General features: G+C 43.7%; 2 protein-coding genes across 3 annotated transcripts; one reads left to right on the forward strand and one right to left on the reverse strand.

Annotated features, from left to right (window-relative positions):
* Positions 1-2,080: 2,080 nt before the first annotated feature.
* Positions 2,081-4,667, forward strand: fgf21 (fibroblast growth factor 21). Of its 2 annotated transcripts, none has more exons than XM_061810470.1 (5): positions 2,081-2,200; positions 2,895-2,933; positions 3,002-3,079; positions 3,403-3,506; positions 3,736-4,667. In XM_061810470.1, exons 1-5 carry the CDS (start codon positions 2,176-2,178, stop codon positions 4,024-4,026), a joined length of 537 nt encoding a protein of 178 aa, XP_061666454.1. In that variant the 5' UTR covers positions 2,081-2,175; the 3' UTR covers positions 4,027-4,667. The 2 variants fall into 2 exon arrangements, with proteins under 2 accessions (XP_061666454.1, XP_061666453.1); XM_061810469.1 differs by having other exon boundaries at positions 2,083-2,200; positions 2,805-2,933; positions 3,736-4,666.
* Positions 4,668-5,182: 515 nt separating this feature from the next.
* On the reverse strand, positions 5,183-8,762 carry LOC133495600 (potassium voltage-gated channel subfamily A member 7-like). Its single transcript, XM_061810458.1, has 2 exons — positions 8,106-8,762; positions 5,183-6,079 (listed from the first exon to the last, which is right to left on the reverse strand). The coding sequence occupies exons 1-2, from the start codon at positions 8,760-8,762 to the stop codon at positions 5,183-5,185; spliced, it is 1,554 nt and encodes a 517-aa protein (XP_061666442.1).
* Positions 8,763-19,958: the final 11,196 nt, after the last annotated feature.

A 19,958-nucleotide genomic window follows, 5' to 3' on the forward strand; every position in this document is an offset into this window, starting at 1 on the left:
GAACCCTGTACGGCACCTCTGCAAGTTATTTCAGTGCCTCATGATTTCAGCATTAATTGAACTACTGGGAGGAGCTAGCATGAAAAATGTAATCATTTTAGGGCTTCCTGGTTTAAACCCAACTTCAATATTTCTTAGAAAGGGCATTAAAAACTACGATTGAGGAAAATCTTTTAAAAGTTTATGTTTTTAGTCAGCTGGAACTTGATTTTGGGAAATTTACAAAGAGGCGCCATCATGCTAATTAGCCATAAAACGAGATTGCAGTGAATGTGCAAAAAAAATACCAAATAATATAGAGCAAATTTTCTTGACTATATTCTCCTTTCACTACCCACAAATTGTTGAACATTTTTAGCCACAAACCTTTTTTCAGCCGACTTGGTTAGAGAAAAGGGGACAAGAGTGTCATTTAGCTTACTTTGTTAGATGCTACTTTGCATGGGACGGGATTTTTTAGTCATCGGAGAAGGAAATAAATATTTGTGGCACTTAACATTTTATTGGGTACAAAGTTAGTACACATCCCTGTTAGGGCAGAATGGGTCGTAATACTGTCTCTCAAATTCTTTGATCATTCCTGGAACAGCACTAATGTGATCATCCTCACGCAATAAAAGAAGTTCAACGATAACGTAACATCAGCAATTAGTCACGATTCCTTCTGGGAACGAGGCTTTGTGTTTACGACTTAACTCACAACGAATACTTTACACCTGAAGAGTCAGATTTTTAAAAAAATGTAGATTAGTGAATTTGAAAGTTACCGTATGTCATGCTACTCGAGCTAATCATATTGTTTAAAACAATGCTTTACGCAGCAAATGATGATCCAAAAATGATTGACTGTATTTTAAACCGTACAAGTTTGAAAATCTATGAAAATGATGATTTCATAAAATTGTGCATTATGTTAGCACCATCTACTGGCAAAGACTACAAGCTCAATTCATTGAGGGGGTTTCTTTATTTTTAATTGCTTTAGCCCAGTGGTTGTTTAAAAAAACAAACAAATGAGAAAAAATCCTTAATAAATTTCCACTATCATGACAAATATTCAAACACGGTAGTATAGTAGATCTAAATATTAACAAAATGAAACAAAAATGAGGTTTTATTCCTAAAATGTACACTTTCAGTTCAAATAGAGAGAGAAAATGTTATTATTTAAGCTCCCGTACTTTTATGCACAGTTTCAAAATTAACGGTCCTCAAATGTAGGAATTTAAAAAAAAATGCTTATAGCAATATTGATTCAATTAAAAATGCATTGCACATGCGGCACGGTGGGCTCAGCTGGTGAAGTGTTGGTCTCACAGTTCTGAGGTCCCAGGTTCAATCGCCTGTGTGGAGTATGATGCATGTTCTCCCCGTGCCTGCGTGGGTTTTCTCCGGGTGCTCCGATTTCCTCCCACATCCCAAAAACATGCAACAATAATTGGACATTCTACATTGCCCCTAGGTGGGATTGTGAGTGTGGCTGTTTGTCTCGATGTGCCCTGCGATTGGCTGGCAACCAGTTCAGGTTGTACCCTGCCTCCTGCCCGTTGACAGCTGGGATAGGCTCCAGCACTCCCCGCGACCCTTGTGTGGATAACCGGCAAAGATAACGGATGGATGGATGTATTGCACATAAAGGTTAACAGTTTTTCAACATGAAATGACAATATACTGTACATAAGCGTTAAATGAAACTGAAATTTACTTGGGCAGTGAATCTTTCACGCTCGACTAGTGATACTGGTTTGAAGGGTCAAAGGTCATAATTGTGTTTTATTGCCGGCACAGTCATAGTTTTGCCTGGATTGTCGTAACTTGGACCGATTTTTTCATCAAACGTTTGATTCTGAAGGTTATTTTGACCTCGACGTGTCGTAAGGGAAGTGAGGTGGGGGTGATGTTTGGAAGGTCTCCCGTGAAAGCACGTTTACCGGCAGAGCGGCAAGTCATCGCACAGCTGCGCTCGCGTAAACACGGCGTGCCGGTGTGCTCATAAATCCCCCTTTTCGCCCACTCTTCCTCCACTTCATCTCTTAAACAAACACCCGTCACACTGAGATAAACGGGCTCGAGGCGAAGAAAGCGTCGGTCAACGCCAGCGGACGCCCGCGTCTTGTCATCCGTGCGGCGGCTGACGTAGAGGGGCGCGTTTGTTTTGTGCCGTTTTTTAAGTGGATGCGAGGAAACGCGGCGGTTTTCGGTAAGTTATGTAGCTCGACACGAAGGAGGAAAAACGACGTTTTGGATTTGATTCATTTTGCTAAACAAACAAACACGGCGTCGAATACGCGAGACGTACACTCGGAAATGAATACGTAATATCTTCCATTCATCTGAATGAAATCTCGCAGATGTCAATGTCAATTTGTACAAATAGTGAAATTTCTTCTTTATTAATGCTTTAGACAAGCAGGTTGGAAGAATGAAAACAACGCGACACTAACTGGGAATTCTAATTTCTTTTTTTTTTTTTTTTTTTTGTCCAGTCAAAAAAACAAAACAAGGAAGAGGTCCATATATAGAAGGAAAGGTTCCGTTCAGCATTAAATCACACTTTAAATTTCTGAGTCATGACGACTGGCCCTCCCTTCCCCGGCCCCTTTATAAAAGGCACCAACTTCTTTCGATTTAATGAAAAAGAACTCGCTTTACCGGAGCTAAAATATTCCTTATTTAAGTTATTTATATTGTGTTTTGTAATTTATTAATTCTTTTGTATTTATTAATTATTATTATTATATTTATCAGGAATTAGTTGAAAAGAACTTCAAAAGTTTGTTTCGCTCTCCCAATGTTTTGTTTAGCAAAGAAGACTTTTTGGTGCTTTTACCTCTCGACGATCCTTTTTCCCGCCTCTCTCTCTTTTTATCTCGCCGACTCCAACCCGATTTTAGCGTTTGACAGCCAAGTCAGAGAGGGCCATCTTTACACAGGTATTTCATATTTCCAAAATCAGCTCCGAGATCTGAACTTTTATTGAGGTGATTTGTTTTTTTTGCAGAAAATCACCGGCGAGGAATGTACCTGCAGATCAGCCAGGACGGGAGCGTGTCCGGAAGTGACGTTCAGACTCCTTACAGTGAGTGGGTTTTTTTTTTTTTTTTTTTTTGTTGCGTTTGCATGTTCTCCCCGTGGCTGCGTGGGTTTCCTCCCGGCACTCCGGTTTCCTCCCACATCCCAAAAAACATGCAACATTAATTGGACCCTCTAAATTCCCCCTTGGTGTGATTGTGAGTGCGACTGTTTGTCTCAACGTGCCCCCGGTGTACCCCGCCTCCTGCCCGTTGACAGCTGGGACAGGCTCCAGCACTCCCCGCGACCCTTGTGAGGATAAGCGGTTAAGAAAATGGATGGATGGTTGATAACTGACAAAAGGTTTACACTGCGCGGGACTGTTCACAGGTGTGCTGCAGTGGCAGTCGGTGCAGCCGGGCCACATCGCCATCAAAGGTCAGAGGTCGTCTCTGTTTCTGTGCGCCGACAGCGGGGGCTCGCTGAGGGGACAGGTAAGGTCACTCGGGTCCCGGTTAAGCGCATAGTCGAATCGAGTCACCTTGTCTCGTTTTACTTTGAAGCCAAAAGGCTCCTTCAGTTCTTGCGGGTTTTTGTTGTTCCGGGTATTGCTTTGTACTTAAAACGGCCTCGATTCTACTTTTTGCAGAAAATCCCATCCGAGGCCCTCCTCCCTCGCCTTCCGACTGGCGCTTTAACTCTTTGTCGTTGTCTCTCACGCAGACGCACTTCTCGGAGGACGACTGCACCTTCCGAGAAATCCTGCTGGCGGACGGATACACCCGCTTCCTGTCCCCGCGCCACGGGTTCCCCGTGACGCTGGCCTCCAGGCGTTCCCCGGATCGACACGGCGTCCCCTTCACCCGATTCCTGCCTCTCAAGGACACCCTTCCGAGGGAGAGCGCATCGGAGCGGGCGCCGATAAGGGAGACCCACTTCAACCTGGACTCTGACGACCTGCTCGGGATGTCTCGGGATTCCGTGGCCAGTCCTCAGTTCTCAGTGCAAAAGTGAAGGAAGTGAGGTGAATTGTATGCATCTGAGGGTGAATTTTTAAAAATGTTACATTTGGCTGATTTCAGCACATGTGGTGGCTTGAGTTCCCACTTAAGTGGTGGCGCGAAGAACCAGTACTGCGTGTAGTCCGCGTCAGTTCACGGGGACAGAAAATGATTGGATGGATTAAAAAATGTCAGCTGTTTTATCGCACTTGACTCATTTTCTTTTTGATATCTCTAAAAGTAAATGATGACGAATGAATGATTGTTTGATGTTATTTATTTAAGTGTATGTTTTATATGTATTTATGATTTTTGTGTGACAGTATGAGAATGGTATTAAACTATTTCTCGAGCTATTTTGAATGTTTTCATGTTAAATTTGGATCCGTAGTACAGTACTCTGTTAAGGTGTTAAGGTGAAGGTGGGATTACACCAGGGATCCGCTCTGAGCCCCTTCCTGTTCGCTGTGGTAATGGATAGGCTGACAGACGAGGTTAGACTGGAATCCCCTTGGACCATGAAAGCAGGGAGCAGGTAGAGGAACAATTAGAAAGATGGAGGCACGCACTGCAAAGGAGAGGAATGAATGATTGAAGTACGCATGCCTTCCATGGGTCATCACTCTCATGTTCTGGAAAGACAGGCTCATGTGTTCGGAGAAAAAAGGGAGACCGAATCACTACTACATTCTAAAAAAAATAAAATAAAAATATAGAATTTATTCAACCACTGATCACAGAAATATTTGTCTTCAACACAACTCATCAATGCTCATTAAGTGTTGCATTGCAACGTGCTAAGCCCGACTGACTCGGCCATAAATGTGAACTTTGTGAACGACCGAAAGAATGCTGAGAATTTTTTTGGAGTTGAGTGTGCAACAGATCTCAGCGTTTGTAACGTGAGCTTTTCAGTGTTTCCTGTTGAAAATATCCAAATTGGCAGAGTAAGACGTCGTAGTGTCTGCAAGTTCTTACAGTCGAGCAAAAACTAAAAGCCCGTTTGGAACTCGAGAATAAACAAACTTGACACGTTCTGTAAGACATGTGACTGAAACTGAATAATCAAACAAACTTATCATTATTATTTTAATGTTGCTTCCATCAGCGCTTTTGGCCATTTTATCATACTTTTTTTTTTTTTTTTTCTGTCCTGGACGTCCTCTTTTTCACACTTGGGTGACCAGCAGTTCCCTCAAATGCGTATTCCCTTCTGATTCAGAACTCTGCCCCACGTTACTCGGAACGGTCCCATTAAGGTTGTTATATGTGCCTCCAATGGCATAATAATCCCCCTCGGGGTCCCCATATGGATCTTCCGCTTCCCCCCCCTCCGGTTCCTCGTCCTCCCACGGCGAGCTCGCGACGTGCACGTATCGGGATCGATCCTCGCATTCCGTCTCCCGGTGGTAGAAGTAGCTGAAGTTCGACACTATGACCGGCACCGGTAGGGAGATGGTAAGCACGCCGGCGATGGCGCACATAGAGCCCACCAGTTTACCCCACACGGTCTGCGGGTACATGTCTCCGTAGCCCACTGTTGTCATGGTGACCACAGCCCACCAGAAAGCGTGCGGTATGCTGATGAAGGCCGTGTCGCTGTGGTCGGCCTCGGCGAAGTAGATGGCGCTGGAGAAAAGGATGACGCCGATGAAGAGGAAGAAAATGAGAAGGCCGAGTTCACGCATGCTGGCCCTGAGCGTCTGGCCGAGGATCTGAAGCCCTTTGGAGTGACGGGACAGCTTGAAGATCCTGAACACCCTCACGAGCCGGATGACTCGGATGATGGCCAGGGACGTAGCCGGGCTGGTTTCGTTTTCCCGGGCCAGCTCCGTTCCCAGAGTGACAAAATAGGGCAAAATGGCGCTGAAGTCGATGATGTTCATGACGTCCTTGAAGAAGTGCATCTTGCTGGGGCAGCAACAAAAACGCATGACGAGCTCGAAAGCGAACCAGCAGATGCACACGGTCTCCACGATGAAGAAGGGGTCCTGGAAAACATTGGGGGGCGGAGGCAAGGTCTCCGACGTGTTCCTTTCTTGGCCGTGGTGCTTGTAAAAATACTCCTGGGGTGGTGAGCAGACCACAAACAAGAACATTGTCAACATCTTTTTTTTTAGAATCGACGTTAATCGCTACCAATATGCAAAAAAAAAGTATACAAACTTTAAAAAAGAATTACTCTTTTTAAATTTTATTCTTTTTACACTTTGCCCAATGGAACTGTCAGTAATGGTGGTGAGAAAAACCTAGAATGAAAACAACAGATTGTAAATTGTTACTAAAGGTTTTAAAATTACAGTTGCCTGATCGGAAAGCTATACATAATAAGAATCATATTTTGAAAATGAAATGCATCTTGTTCGTGATTTATTATTTGTTTTTTGTAGTTTTTTTCAAACGCAGGATCGAGTGTTAGCAATAGCACTTGCTCAGACAAGCAAAAACGAGCAACAGGTAATGCTTTCACTTTCTTCCTCTCAAAAGTGCTTCAGTTGAGTCCTCTCCACCTTTAGAGATGATAATTTGATGTAAATACAAATAACGGTAATATAAAATTTAGCTGGTGGATATACAGTTATTGTTGAAGAGGAGCTGGGGTGGAATTTCAGGAGCGCAAAAAAAACTATCCTTAGCTTGCATTAGCAAATTAGGAGCATCAGTCAAACCTTACTTTTGGTACAAAGAAAAATACTTTTTTCAGACAACCAACTCTTTGGTAAATTTGCTGGTTTCAATGTTTTTGTTTTTTCCTCAGCTAAAACTAATGAGAGACATGAAAATTACTGAGCTAGCTTGCCACTTCCGAAGCTAACATAAAACAAGAAACTGCCGCAGGTCACCTGCTCGTCTGACTCCTACCCAGAAAGCACATAAACACGTTTGGCAAAATATTAAAACTGTTTCGAAAGCCTGGCTATATTTAACTGCGTTTTACACACATCCCGCTGGGATACTCTTTTCCCAGTACTGTATTCTGATAAGTATAACTTCAAGTATGTTGTTCACCATCTCATTGGCTGTCAATTTTGGCAGCCATCATGAACCAGTTGACATTTGTGGCTCTCCATATCAATCATAGCGACCCCGTTCTCTCTCGCAGTGCACCTGTCCCTCCATTTTGTGCGACAGTTAGCGTCGCATTCGTGGTTTGTGGCGATTTACTTTTCGGGCTTGAAAATAGACAATGGACGTAAATGTCTAACGAATATAACCCAAAATGCTCGCGTGTTAAATACAACTTAATAAGCGCATTTTAGATGGCTTTTTTTTTTTTTTTTTTTTATTTTTAACAACATTGAGTAGTGTAGTAGCTCAGCGACAGTGTTTATTACTAAAGATGCGTATCTGGCCTACAGTATGCGATCGTCACCTCAGAGGGCTCTCCTCAAACTAAATATAAGCTTGTGAGATGTCTGAAGAGAAATCCGAGAGCGCCTCGCTGTACCGCTTCCCATCCATCTCCAACGGAGACCACGTTACAGGACTTTCCTGCCAGCCTCCACGTGCGGAGGCTGAGCGGCCTAGCGCTCCAGCCCCTGAAAGAATGCGTTAACATGACCCGATGTATTCTACTCATCCCGCGAGACCTTTTAATCTTCGGTTCTAAGCCGGCAGAAGACTTTGGCAGCGCCTGGGCGATGAGTCCGGTCACCGCGTGTGACCTTTTCCGCGATCACCTAACCCTGCGCTTTACTCATCTCCTTTCGTTGCATCCAGGCCTCGCCCTTCATTCCCGGTGCGCATTCCTGAACTCGAGCATCATAAATGGAATGGGGGTGAGGTCACCCACAAGTCACATGTCAGTATTTTCCTCTCACATGAGAATAAACGTGTAGCTTCTGTGTAGAACCAAGTAGCTACAAAACGCCATTAAAAAAAAAAAAAAATCATGCGCCACTGAAAAAAGTCGAGCAACTTTCACATTGCCTAAAGCCTCTGATTGCGGGAATATAACCCACTGGGTCGTCGCGGGGATTTCAACGTTACGACACGCAGCGCTAGCTAGCGGCTAGCTTGCGATCTTAACGTCAAGGCTTCAAGGTCAAACGTCTCTCTCTTCTCGTCATCATTCTATTTCCATTCACGTACCTCGCGTGTCTCCTTCTCGACGCGGAAGTCTGGCAGCGTCTCCAGGCAGAAGATGAGGATGGACACCACGATTACCATAACGCTGACGATGGCTATGATGCGCGCGGCCGACGAGGATTCCGGGTGTTCGAACAGCATCCAAAGTTTTTTCTGCGTTTCGTTGGAGGGCAACGGCCTCTCCTCCTCTTTCGAAAAGCCCTCGTCGTCCTTGAAGCGGATCATGATGTCCTCTCCCAGCTCGTAGAACATCAGCTCATCCATGAAGATGTCCAGGGGGATGTTGGCGGGCCTCCGAAGCCTCCCGCCCGACTGGTAAAAGTAGAGGATCGCGTCAAAACAAGCCCGATTCCGGTCCAGGAAGAGTTCATTTCGCATCGGGTCAAAGTAGCGTGACCGTCTTTGAGGGTCCCCAAGCATGGAGTCAGGGAACTGGGCTAAGGTGCGAAGTTGGGTCTCGTACCGCATCCCCGAGACGTTAATGGCCAGCCTCTCGCTCAGCGCCCATCCGCGCCTCTTCTTCTCTTTCTCGTTTGTCTTCATTTCCGTCTCACCTTTCTCCTCGACGTTGAGCTGGTTTTTCATCTCTTCATATTTCTCTCCATCGTTGTCTTTCCTCCCGGCTCCCATTTCCTCATCCTGTTGGTCACCGCCGTCCATCCCGTTGGCTGTCACTGCAAACGCTTCTCTTCTGTTCAACAGCGACCGCCTGGAAAACCAGAGTGATGGTCCCGTGAGCTGATACGGGTTAATCGGCATTGCTAATGGCATTAGAAGTAGAAAAGGAGCTATCACAACAAAAGGACTTTTGGAGGAACACGTGCGAAGACAAATTTAGCCAGAGAGCACTTGAGATCTCAGTCCATTGATTGCTTTGGTGATGGAAAAAAACAAGTTTCTACTCACTCAAACTATTACATTGCTCCTCTCCTGTTCCTTCGTGGCTTGTTTGTCCGTCGCTCTGTCATTTTGTTGTTGTCGCTCGTCTATCTGTCCCTCACAGAGACACCCCCCCCCCCAACCCTCCTGAAGGGTAAACTGTCAATCCTGCCCAACCGACCAGGTTCCGCAGCGCGACGCGTTTGCTCAAGGAACATCCGCAATCTTGTCCGACCGTGTCCCCCCGGCCATGTTTGTCTAGTCTTGAAATTTTTCGGGAATGCTGTTCTGAGGAAATTCAATCTCCAAACCCCCGCCCCCTCCCCCACCCCACCCCCCATTTTAGAAATGGAGCAACCTTCAGTCTCCGCTATCGAATATCACGTCTACATGGGACCTCTTGGTGTTGGCTTCACTAACAAGCTCAGGACTCTGGCTGTCGTCCCGCGGAACCCTCCCATGCAATCCCCCCCCCCCCCCCCAAAAAAAAAAAAAAAAAAAAACTCTGCAGACAGCCTGTGTCCAACATGCCTCCTTCAATCTTGAACTTCAAGAGTATCAGGAAAAGCGTCTCATGTCAGTAGTTGTAACAAGATGGCGTCTTCTACAATCCCATTTGTTTGACTTTCCTGGCATCTACTCCAAAAAGTCATCCGCGTTCGAGAATTTCATTTTGATATTTATACGCAACAAGAACAGTCGTACAAGATGTACTGTAAAGCTACGTATGAACATTAAAAAAAAAAACGCTTAACGCTTTCATAAATAAACATATTGCTGTCAGTCCAATAAATACTACTGTTACAATATCATTAATATTTATTAACATAGTAACAGTGATCACAGGGCAAAAATAATGAAACCGGGTCTGTAAACATGATTTGTAATGCTACTATGTATTGCAGTAGTGGTCAGAGTAAATTTAGCCGTGGCGTGTAATACATACCTTAACAGTGTTCTCTTACCTCATCAAATCATCGCGGCAGGAAATTTATGACCACTAGATGGAGATAGAGTTTTGGACCCGTATGAGGAGGGTGGTGGGGGTGGGGGTGAGGTTCTGCAAACAACTGCTGCATTTAGTCCCAGGGATTAAAAAAAAAAAAAAAAAACATAGAAAACATGCATTCTCTTTTCTACATTCACGTGTTGAAGTTTTTTGGCCATCATTCCGAAAGGTGTGAAAAACACACCACAGCTCATCATCATCATCATCATCAAAAACAAACAAACCAAAAAAAAAAAAAAACATATTTTTAGTGAGTCATGGTATTGGCAGCATTCTGCTGTTTTTTTTTTTTTTTTTTTTTATGAGCACAAAACCTTAAGGCTTATGCTCGGGAGGTAAAATAGTTCAAAGAGGGTACAGGATTTTTGGGGCACTTTAAGGTCGCAGTTGTTTATTTCCATTCATCCTGAGTTTCTGATGCATACTTGTGCAAACGCATTATTTCAGTACGTAAAGTCCTCCGTCTGTTGCCAACTATCCATCCATCCATCCATCCATTTTCTTTGCCGCTTATCCTCAAGAGGGTCACGGGGAGTGCTGGAGCCTATCCCAGCTGTCAGGCAGGGTACACCCTGAACTGGTTGCCAGCCAATCGCAGGGCACATGGAGACAAACAACCGCACACCTTGGGGCAATTTAGAGTGTCCAACCAATGTTGCATGTTTTTTGGGCTGTGGGAGGAAATCAGAGTGCCCGGAGGAAACACACGCAGGCACGCGGAGAACATGCAAACGCCACACAGGCGGGATTGAACTCGGGGACCTCAGAACTGTGAGGCCAACGCCTTACCAGCTGAGCCCACCGTGCCACCCTGTCGCCAACTATTTTGCATCAATTTCAAAATGTCATCTCGGGAGGGTTCCATCTTGTATATAGGCGGCGTCCGCTCTCAGTGACATCACTTGCTTAATTTCATCGTTCTCAAGTGTTGAGAAGAAGAGAGAGAGAGAGAGAGAGAGAGAGGAGAGAGAGAGAGAGAGAGCTCAGCATCATGTGACATGTCTTCAGTTTTCAGGCGCTAAAAGGCTGAAACGTGTATCTGGCTAGAACAAGATCCGGTCTTCTTAGGAGTACTGTATATGTCATCGGAATACATCAGGCCACGCCCTTGAAGTTCCAATTGGACTTGTCGTCTTTCACTTTCTTCAAGGACTTCCCATTGTGTTCTCACTTCAGGTCGGATTACGTCCATCACCCGCGCGGCGGGATCGTGCGACCGACCGGAACGCTCGGCGTCAGCACGCTCGCACGTGCCGCGGAATGTGCTCGCGCCAGAATTTACTCGGACGTTTAAGCACCCGCTTATGAGTAATTCATGGCGTTTGCCGCAGTATTAAGAGTCGCGGCGCCGGTGCCATAACAGAGTCCACCAAAAAAAATGTTCCATCTAGATGCCACATATGACAGAAAAAATGCAACATTTTAGCGGTTAGCGCTTCATAGCAATCATTCAGTTATGTATCCTATTAAAATCTTGTGGAGGTCACACACAAACTCGCACAAAGGTCGTGAAATTTTCCCCATTTATTGAATTTCATCTCAATGATTCGAAGCAATTTTCAACGTCTCTGGGAAAAAGAAAAACCAAAAAAACAAGAGCATCTCATGACTTATAACCACTTAATTCATTCAAGCTGCTATGGAGATTGGTTTCACATTAATTCATATTGACATTCATTCATTTTTAAGTCTCAGCAGTAGAAATATGTTCAATTATGACACTTTTATTGATATGTTTCTATTTTTTTCTCTCTCTCTCTCTCTCGCTCTCTCTTCAAAATATAGAAAAGATAGACCGTGAACATTCCGTCGAAATATACTTTGTACAGTTCTCGATGTGTGAGGACATTTCAAAAATAAAATCCGGACACCCCAGTGGCCACCCGGTCTTCCCGATTCTCTCCCCCCTCGGTCCACTTTCGACGACATCAACGATGAACAGAACATCTTTTATCTTTGGAAATCTCGCGCGGATGCATGACGTCGTCGCTCTGCAATATTCCGTGTGCGGATGTCCGATCACGTACATATTTGAAAAAAAAAGAAATCTTTGATGGGATTTCTCGCTCGTTTTTTTTTTTTCTTGGTGGGGGTGGGCGGTGGGGGGGGGGGGTCATAAAGCCGAGTCCCAAATATCTGCGCCCGAGAGTATTACAGTATGTGTCAATCGGACGGCATCCCTGGTGCGGATTGCATACGACGTCTTCGAGAAACGTTGAAACATGAGCAGAAACGTTAACAAAAACAAAAATCATACATCGCATTCTGTTCCAAGTTATGAAACAAAAAGTTGACTCACATTGTGCACTAAAAATTTTTTTTTTTTTTTTGGGGGGGGTGTCCAGAAACCTCCTGTCCTGTTGAGCACGACGTGAGCAAATGCGATGATTAAATATGAAAGACAATTCTTGGCTTTACACACACACCGAGATGACAAGTTCCTGCATGCAACAGTTTGACCTTTGACACAGTCTTTGGCCACCGCCGCTACAATTGCCTTTCAAGGTGGAAACTGGAATAAAAAAATAAAATGAAAACAAAACAATAAATGACATTTAAATCGTGCTTTTCAGGGGACCCAACGGACGCTTTTTTGTTCCAATTCGGACGAGATAAACACCAGCGCCGACTTGTTGACGTGTGCTTGGGACGCTTGTGAGCGTCGCGCACTGGCGGGCCTTCCGATTTTGCAACATTGCAGGAATGCAAAAAAATAATAACAATAATAAACCCGTTCAGCCCCGGACCAGCAGGGCCTACATAGAATTTACAATAGCGTGTCATCAATCAGTCAATCAATCAATCCGTTAAGGTCCCTCCTCCCTCTTGGTGGACACTCGGATCTCCTATCGTCACCTAAACGCTACTTGACTGACATCATTTTTGGAAGCTCTGGGTCGGTTCTGACTGGAACAAGTCGGTCGGGAGGCCGGATGAGGATGCCAGACCATAAAAGACCACCTTTAAAAAGCCAAACAATAAAAACAAAAAAACAAAAAAGATAGATAGATAAGTAAGACGAGCTACTTTTACACACCGCGTGTTGTCTTTTGCCTCCAGGAGGAAGACGTTTCTGCTCTCCGACACAGCACAGTGGTCATCATTTTTTTTTTCCACTTGTTTGTTTTCTTTTGGGGTTTTTTTTTTACGCAGGTAATAGGCTATGTCAATACTGTGTCCCCCTTCTCTCCCGTTTTTAGATTATCTTTCTAGTCTTTATGCACGCTTTTTCTTTTTTATGCCCCCCCCCCTTCTGCCATCCCTGTGGGGTGTTCACATCATTACTAAAATTGATCATGTAAGAAATATAGGAGCTTAAACACGTCATCAACCTGAGTCCTTAAAACCAAACTTTGGCATGAAAGCTGGTTTCATGCGCACCTGAAGTCTCACCTAATATTTATATTCTGATTAAACTGGTCTCTGATTTCATTATTAACGTGCTCTACATCTACAGTGGAACCTTAAAGGCCTTTTCATGGACACTTCGAAAGCAGTCCAAAAACATTGTGACGACGCGCGCGCTATTACGTGCCCCGCTGGAGCTAATTTCAGACTTCATCAAAGGAATGACATATTTAGTTTTTTCTTTGATTTTTTTTTTTTTAAACGTTTTAAAAGATGGTCCAACCTCTTTGAGCCATGAAGAGAAATATGTAAAAAGAAGACAAAACACAAGCAGGCTTTGTGATGCATGTGTTAATGTTGCGGCATTTTGGATCAGCTGGTAAAAGCATTGGCCTCACAGTCCTGAGGGCCCCGGGTTCGATCCCGGCCCCGGCTGTGTGGCGTTAGCATGTTCTCCCCGTGCCTGTGTCTGTTTCCTCCCACATCTCAAAAACAGGCAACATCAATTGGACACTAAATTGCCCCTGGGTGTGGCTGTTTGTCTCTATGTGCCCTGCGATTGGCTAGTGAGGATAAGCGGCAAAAGAATATGGATTGATGGAGGGCTGTGTTAAATCCCCTATTGCAGGGGAGTCAAACTCTTTTTTGTCACGGGCCGCATTGCAGTTACAGTTTCCCTCAGATGGCCGTTATGAATGTGAAACCATGAAAATCTTTCACCTCATCATATTTACAGATGAAATTTATGAGCTAGTTTTGTAACCACAAATCAAGGGTAATGGGTTTTTGAACTATTCCTGTTGTTTGGGCACAGACTATAACTTGCTATCAATCATGATGTGACGATTTAAAACTTGAGAACAGATTTTTTTTTTTTTTTAAATCATGGAAGTTTATTTTCATAATTTTCCTTCCCGGGCCACATAAAATCACACGGTGGGCCAGATTTGGCCCCTGGGCCTTGAGTTTGACATCTGTGAGTGAAACCCCCGTTTATCGCGAGGGAAAATCCAAAAGATATCGGAACCGTAGAACGAGCGTGAACCAACGGTGACCCTGAAAAGGTCAAAAGTCAATTTTTTTTGTCATTCCACGAACAAATCGGAGGTGGGCCGGATTATGTTTGACCTTTAAGGTTGCCACTGCATCTATAAACACATCAATCTTTATCCTGCCCATCGAATCTCAAACGCTACTCCATCCAGTTTGCCCCGCTACAGTCATGTCTCAACTTCTCTTGTATTATTGCCAAAGGAAAAAAAAATAATAATAATAAATAACAAACTATGAATGTTACCCAAGCAGTCAAAGTACAGAGAGCTTTCCTGTTTTCGAGCTGCTGCTGCTGCTGCTGCTACGGTCGTTTGTGCAAACGGCTCGACTTGTCCCACGCGAGCTAACGCTCGGGCGAAGTCTCGCGAGATGTTAGGAAAATATACCGTGTTCAAAATAGTCATAAGTATGTCCGTATGGATGAGAAACCCTGGAATGAGGAAAGTCGGGCAGTAGGAGCAGAGAGATTTCATCCAACAACAAAAAAAAAAAAAAACAAGAGTTCAGGGCGTATGTTGCAAACATACATTTTTTTCAATATTCACATTTTTTTTAACTTTTCAAAACAAAATATATCTTCTCTTTCATTAGAATCTTTTTTTTTCCAAACATGAATTGCATATAACATTTTTTTTAATTCATTTGATATATATATGTTTTTCTTTTTTTTTTGTATCTCTAGCACCCTTGTCTTCAACTAAGGGTTTTGCAGAAAAGACAGTCATGCAAAGAAGTCATGCTGGTAAACAAAGTTACAAAAAAAAAAATGCATCATCTTTTCCCTCCCCCGCCCCCTTTCTTTGTTGATCTCAGGGGAGGGGGGGGGGGTGTCCGTCCATTGTCTTAGATGCACCGGTGTGTCTTTGCCCTGTCCCTCCAACTCGGTCCACGTGGCCAACTTCAGCGTCTTTGTCAATCCCCCCCCCCCCCCCAGATTTTTTTCATGACAAATTTTGCATCAAATTCCCCCCCCCCACCCCACCCCACCCCACCCGCCATCTTCTGCTTCCTCTCATACCATCCTCGGACCACCTTTCTATGCCGTATCTAGATTAGTTTTATCAAAATATAGATTTTTTTTTTGTACACTTCTATTCTTGGTCCGCTTCTGCTTGTTGATGGCGCCGCCGGGCGGACCGTCCTCGCCGTGACGTCGACTCACCGGTGAGGCAGCCCGTCGGCAGCGAGAGAGGCTACCGCAGGGTGATTTTGGGCAGTATCCATCTGGTGGGGGGGGGTCCTTGTGCCTTGTTGGCAGTGTAGGCCTTTGTGTATGTGTGTGTGTTGGGGTTTATTAATCTGATTGGTCCCTTTGAAATCAATCCTTTCCTGCTAATGGGGCGTAAAAAGTGTTCTTGTGGCAGGGGACAGGGAGCGGAAGGGGGGCGCCGGGGGAGGCCGGGGGCCGCCGTCCGTTCTCCTTTTCATTCTAATTCAAGCAGACATGTCACCGGACAAGAGTCACGTCTCACTCGGCGTCTCCTTGAGTCTATTTTCCGCTCCGGTCGGGACGGTTTCTAAATTTTGCTTCAATGTGCTTCACTTCAAAGAGGAGCGAACGCAAGTGCGCAGTTCAACCCAGAGTGGTGGACTCGTTTCTGCTCATCGAGATGACATCACGGAAGGTTCATTCAGGCAGGATCGCAACCCCAAACCCCCGCCCCAGAGCCCCCCTTTTTTCGCAGTACACGAGAGAAAAAGTCTTGCCGCGTCACAGCAGACTAAAGGTCAAAATGCTACATGGGCTTAATTTAGTCGTGGTGGCTTTTAAACGATCGCTTCGTATGCGCGGTTTTATCGGAGTGAATGGAAGACAAAGTTTCAGATGCTAAAGTGCTAAACTTGATCTTGACGCGGGTCATTGGTCTGCTCTTAGCTCTCCTTGAAGGTTAAGACCGACGTCTCTCGTGTACTGTCGGGGCGTTTTACTTCTTCGCCGGGAAGGATCTCGAGAGGGGCCGTTGACATCTAAACTGCATAAATCCGTCGCCCTCCTGTCAAGTCGGGTCGTTTTCCCCGCCAACGAATGCTACGGTGTTAGCAGAGATGCTACATTGTTCATTCAATCACTTGTGAAGACAAGTCTTTTGTTTTTTTTTTTTTTTTCCAGAAACAGGTAGAAAGTGGGCCACGGAGCAGGTGTGATGTTTTCAGAGTGATGTCATCTGGAATGTGTCATCAGGAGTCCTTTATTTATTTTTTTCTTCTTATTCTTCTTCTTCTTCCTCTCAAAGTGTGTCAGTGCAATGCTCAGTCGATCGGCCCAAAAATGGGTGAGGACAAAAAAAAAAAAGAAGAAGAAGGGGAGGGCGGGGAGGTCTGTCAGACAGATGCAAAAAATAAAAATGTGGACGTCGGCGTTCCGAGAGGCTACTTTGGTAACGACGTGAGCAGGAGCAGACCGTGTGAATTTCCAGAATTCATGATTAAACGCGTGGCCCCCTCCGTCGCCGCGCCAAAGATCTCCTTTAAAACGTCCATCCACATCACGCCCGCCGCCTACGTGGCTCCCGTCGCAAATATGTGTTAACCGCTTAATGGCGCCTCGTTACAGAGAGAAGGCCAACGCTAGAAACTTAACACTGTGAAGACAAGAACAGAAAGCCATGAATGATCACACTCAGCAGACAATCGATACAGAGTAGGAATATGAAACATATTTATACCAAAACCAGTAATATAACTTGAGATTCTCTATTTTTCTTTTTACAAGTGGGAAGTAATTAGCATTACCTGTGCTGTGGGACAATTTTAAATATACAACAAGTACATTCAAAGTAACACTTACACAAGAAAAACACAAAAGGTGACATTACATGTGTTGTGACACAATGTCCTCCCCATTCAGCTACACTAATAAACGACGCTATTATTATGTTATAACACATAACGCGTCGGTAGGTGCGGGCCCGTGAGTGCTGAAATATCCTTTCGGGTGATGCTAAACATATTTTTTTCTGACAGATGGACACACACAAATAAACATGACGTTCGTTAGTTGGGCAACAGCGAAACTTGTGACGCGTTTTGCCCAAAACGGCCACCTATCGTTCAAGACGGATGTTGTCGTTTGTGGCTCTTGTTTGTACGTGCAGTACGAGCAGGCACATTTTGTTTACAGGGAGATAAAATATTTCAAAATGCTTCTTTAACATGCATGTCACACGCGATTCTTTTCTCATAAAGATGAAAATGTACACAACGCTGTTGCTGTGGTCCTCTTTGGCTTTCCCGTCTTCCGCCAGTGTTGTCTTCGAGGAAAAGCTGCATTTAAAAACAAAAACAAACAACCCAAAAAACAAAAACAAACGAAAAAAAAATACATTCGAGCTTGTTGCACAATATTACAACCAATATTCCCGTCTATTCAGTGCGATACATATATTTTAATCATCCTTACTTGTAATATCTTTATCTCAATTTTATCTTGTTTTTTTTAGAAATCTGTTTCGTTCAGATTATTTTGTCAAAAAAATGAATGTGGGTCCTCGCCCAAAAAAAAAAAGTATTTACACATTGAGAAAATAGTACACTCTAAGAATAATTTATTATCACACAGATATGTGAGTAGTCTTAACGTCTTATCTAATAGCGGTTAAGAGTTTCAGCAGATATTTGTCAAAGCTGCCTTCTCAATACACAGTTTGATGATGGAAAAACAATATACAGCATAATTGTAAATGATAACTGTAGTCTTGCCTTTTATTTTACTCCAGACACGCCATGTGAATTCATTCATGACAACATAAAAGATTTCGCGTGCTTAACAAATGTATTTACCCACCGGACAATGTCGGCTTGTAAGCCACAGTTGCGCTAAAAAAAAAAAAAAACAGCATTATAAATCATCATTTTTGTTTCTGTCGTGGTTATTACACCAGTGTGTACAAGCGCCAGCTACAATATCATTATTATTCTTTGCTAGCACATTATTTCCGTTAAAACACATTACTTAAGACGTCAGTTGATACATAAACATACTTACTTGCATTGTAGAACACAACAAAAATGTATTGGATGAATGAATTTCATATTCCTGTACTGACTGTCTACATAGTACAAGTATTTTTATCCGAGTAAAATTTTCCATATTTGTAATTCACAGGAGGAAAAAAACAACAACACTGGAGAAGTCAGCATGTTCATGTAGTATTTGTCTTTTTTGTTTTTTTTTTCTCACTAGGGACATTTACATATACTCATTGAAAAGTACAATAATGTTCAAAAACGATTTTTGCACAGTGTCTTAGAACTGAATTCAAATATGTGTGAAGCTAATTGTCCAACATAGACAATGCGTACATTTACTGCATTTCATATGACTTTAATGCATTCGTGTGTGTAGCTACAGACATGTACATGATAAATATTACCTAGTGGTGTTGTCAAGCATCGCTTCAAAAGTGCGGTACACATACAGTGGAGCTAGTTAAATCTAGCTAATGAGTACAAACTCTTAAATTGCCACCAGAGCCTCGAGGGAGCCTCACAGAGGCGGGTACGACAATCGCTTTTGTGTCTTCAAACTTCGACCCGACGCAATTCAAGATCATGCAAATGTCAGCAGATGCACAATCGATGTAGAGCTCGTGCACGTGACGTCACCATTTTTCACGGCGCCATATTGCCGGTCAAAAAGAGCTGCTGGACGAGACTTGTTGTGCCGTTGGTTGTTACAATATCAGATGAAAAGACGAGAAAATAGCGATGGATTTCGGCAATTTAACGTGATGGATGGTGCCCAACCAAATACACACGACTGTGTAGCGATCGCTTCACTTCAGGTAGGACTTATTCCTCTCAAACTCATATTTCCATTCCAAGTATTTATAATGCCAAGATGGCTCATTTGAGAACAATGTGTTTAAAAAAAAAAAAAAAAAACGACAGGGAGTCGTCTCCAACGTACACGGAAGCGTGTTGCGGCCACACGTTAATCATCGGTAAACCTCTCCCCAACAGACTTTTTTTGATTTTTTAATATGCATTGTTCTCAAATGAGTCCACTGCGTATTTAACAAAAGAAAATAAACCATCGGTCACAGTGATGTTTACGTAGGTTAACGTGTGCCCGCAACGCGCTTCCGTGTACAGGAGCTGAAGCCTACCCCGGCGGTTTATTTTCTTTTTTTTAAATGCGCATTGGACTCATTTGAAAAAAAAGTGTGTCATGGGAGAGTTTTACCGATGTTTAATGTGTGGCCGCAACACGCTTCCGCGTTCATGAGCCAACAAACCCATCTTCTTTTTTTCCCCCCAATCATAGTTAATGAATACGAGTTTGTGCAAAAACCAGAGGTCATTTATTTAAATATTGGTATTTGTATTGAAAAAATATGAGTGGCTCCATCTCTATGTGGGATTTATTCTTGATTGAGAACAGATTCATTAATGAAGTATTTGTATGCCTCCAGACTTTTCTATGCTTTCAAACTCTTACGTGTAATTCTCGACGACTTCCTCACCAGATCCAGCTGTCCGAGACAAGCGGAAGCGGGTTAAAGGTCTAATTTCTTATCGGCGAAAACATCACCTTAGGCATTAAATATGGGTCCTCTATGCCAAGT

The sequence above is a fragment of the Syngnathoides biaculeatus genome, chromosome 22 (assembly GCF_019802595.1).
Source record: "Syngnathoides biaculeatus isolate LvHL_M chromosome 22, ASM1980259v1, whole genome shotgun sequence".
Taxonomy (NCBI): domain Eukaryota; kingdom Metazoa; phylum Chordata; class Actinopteri; order Syngnathiformes; family Syngnathidae; genus Syngnathoides; species Syngnathoides biaculeatus.

What these genes read in the sequence shown, in the direction of transcription:
- fgf21 (XM_061810469.1), top strand. Translation starts at nt 2,176, where the DNA reads ATGCGAGGAAACGCGGCGGTTTTCG. An exon ending in AGGAAACGCGGCGGTTTTCG is followed by an intron (nt 2,201 to 2,804) that starts GTAAGTTATGTA and finishes TGTTTTGTTTAG; the next exon opens with CAAAGAAGACTTTTTGGTGC. An exon ending in GGGGCTCGCTGAGGGGACAG is followed by an intron (nt 3,507 to 3,735) that starts GTAAGGTCACTC and finishes TCTCTCACGCAG; the next exon opens with ACGCACTTCTCGGAGGACGA.
- LOC133495600 (XM_061810458.1), bottom strand. Translation starts at nt 8,762, where the DNA reads ATGGACGGCGGTGACCAACAGGATGAGGAAATGGGAGCCGGGAGGAAA. An exon ending in TCGAGAAGGAGACACGCGAG is followed by an intron (nt 6,080 to 8,105) that starts GTACGTGAATGG and finishes TCACCACCCCAG; the next exon opens with GAGTATTTTTACAAGCACCA.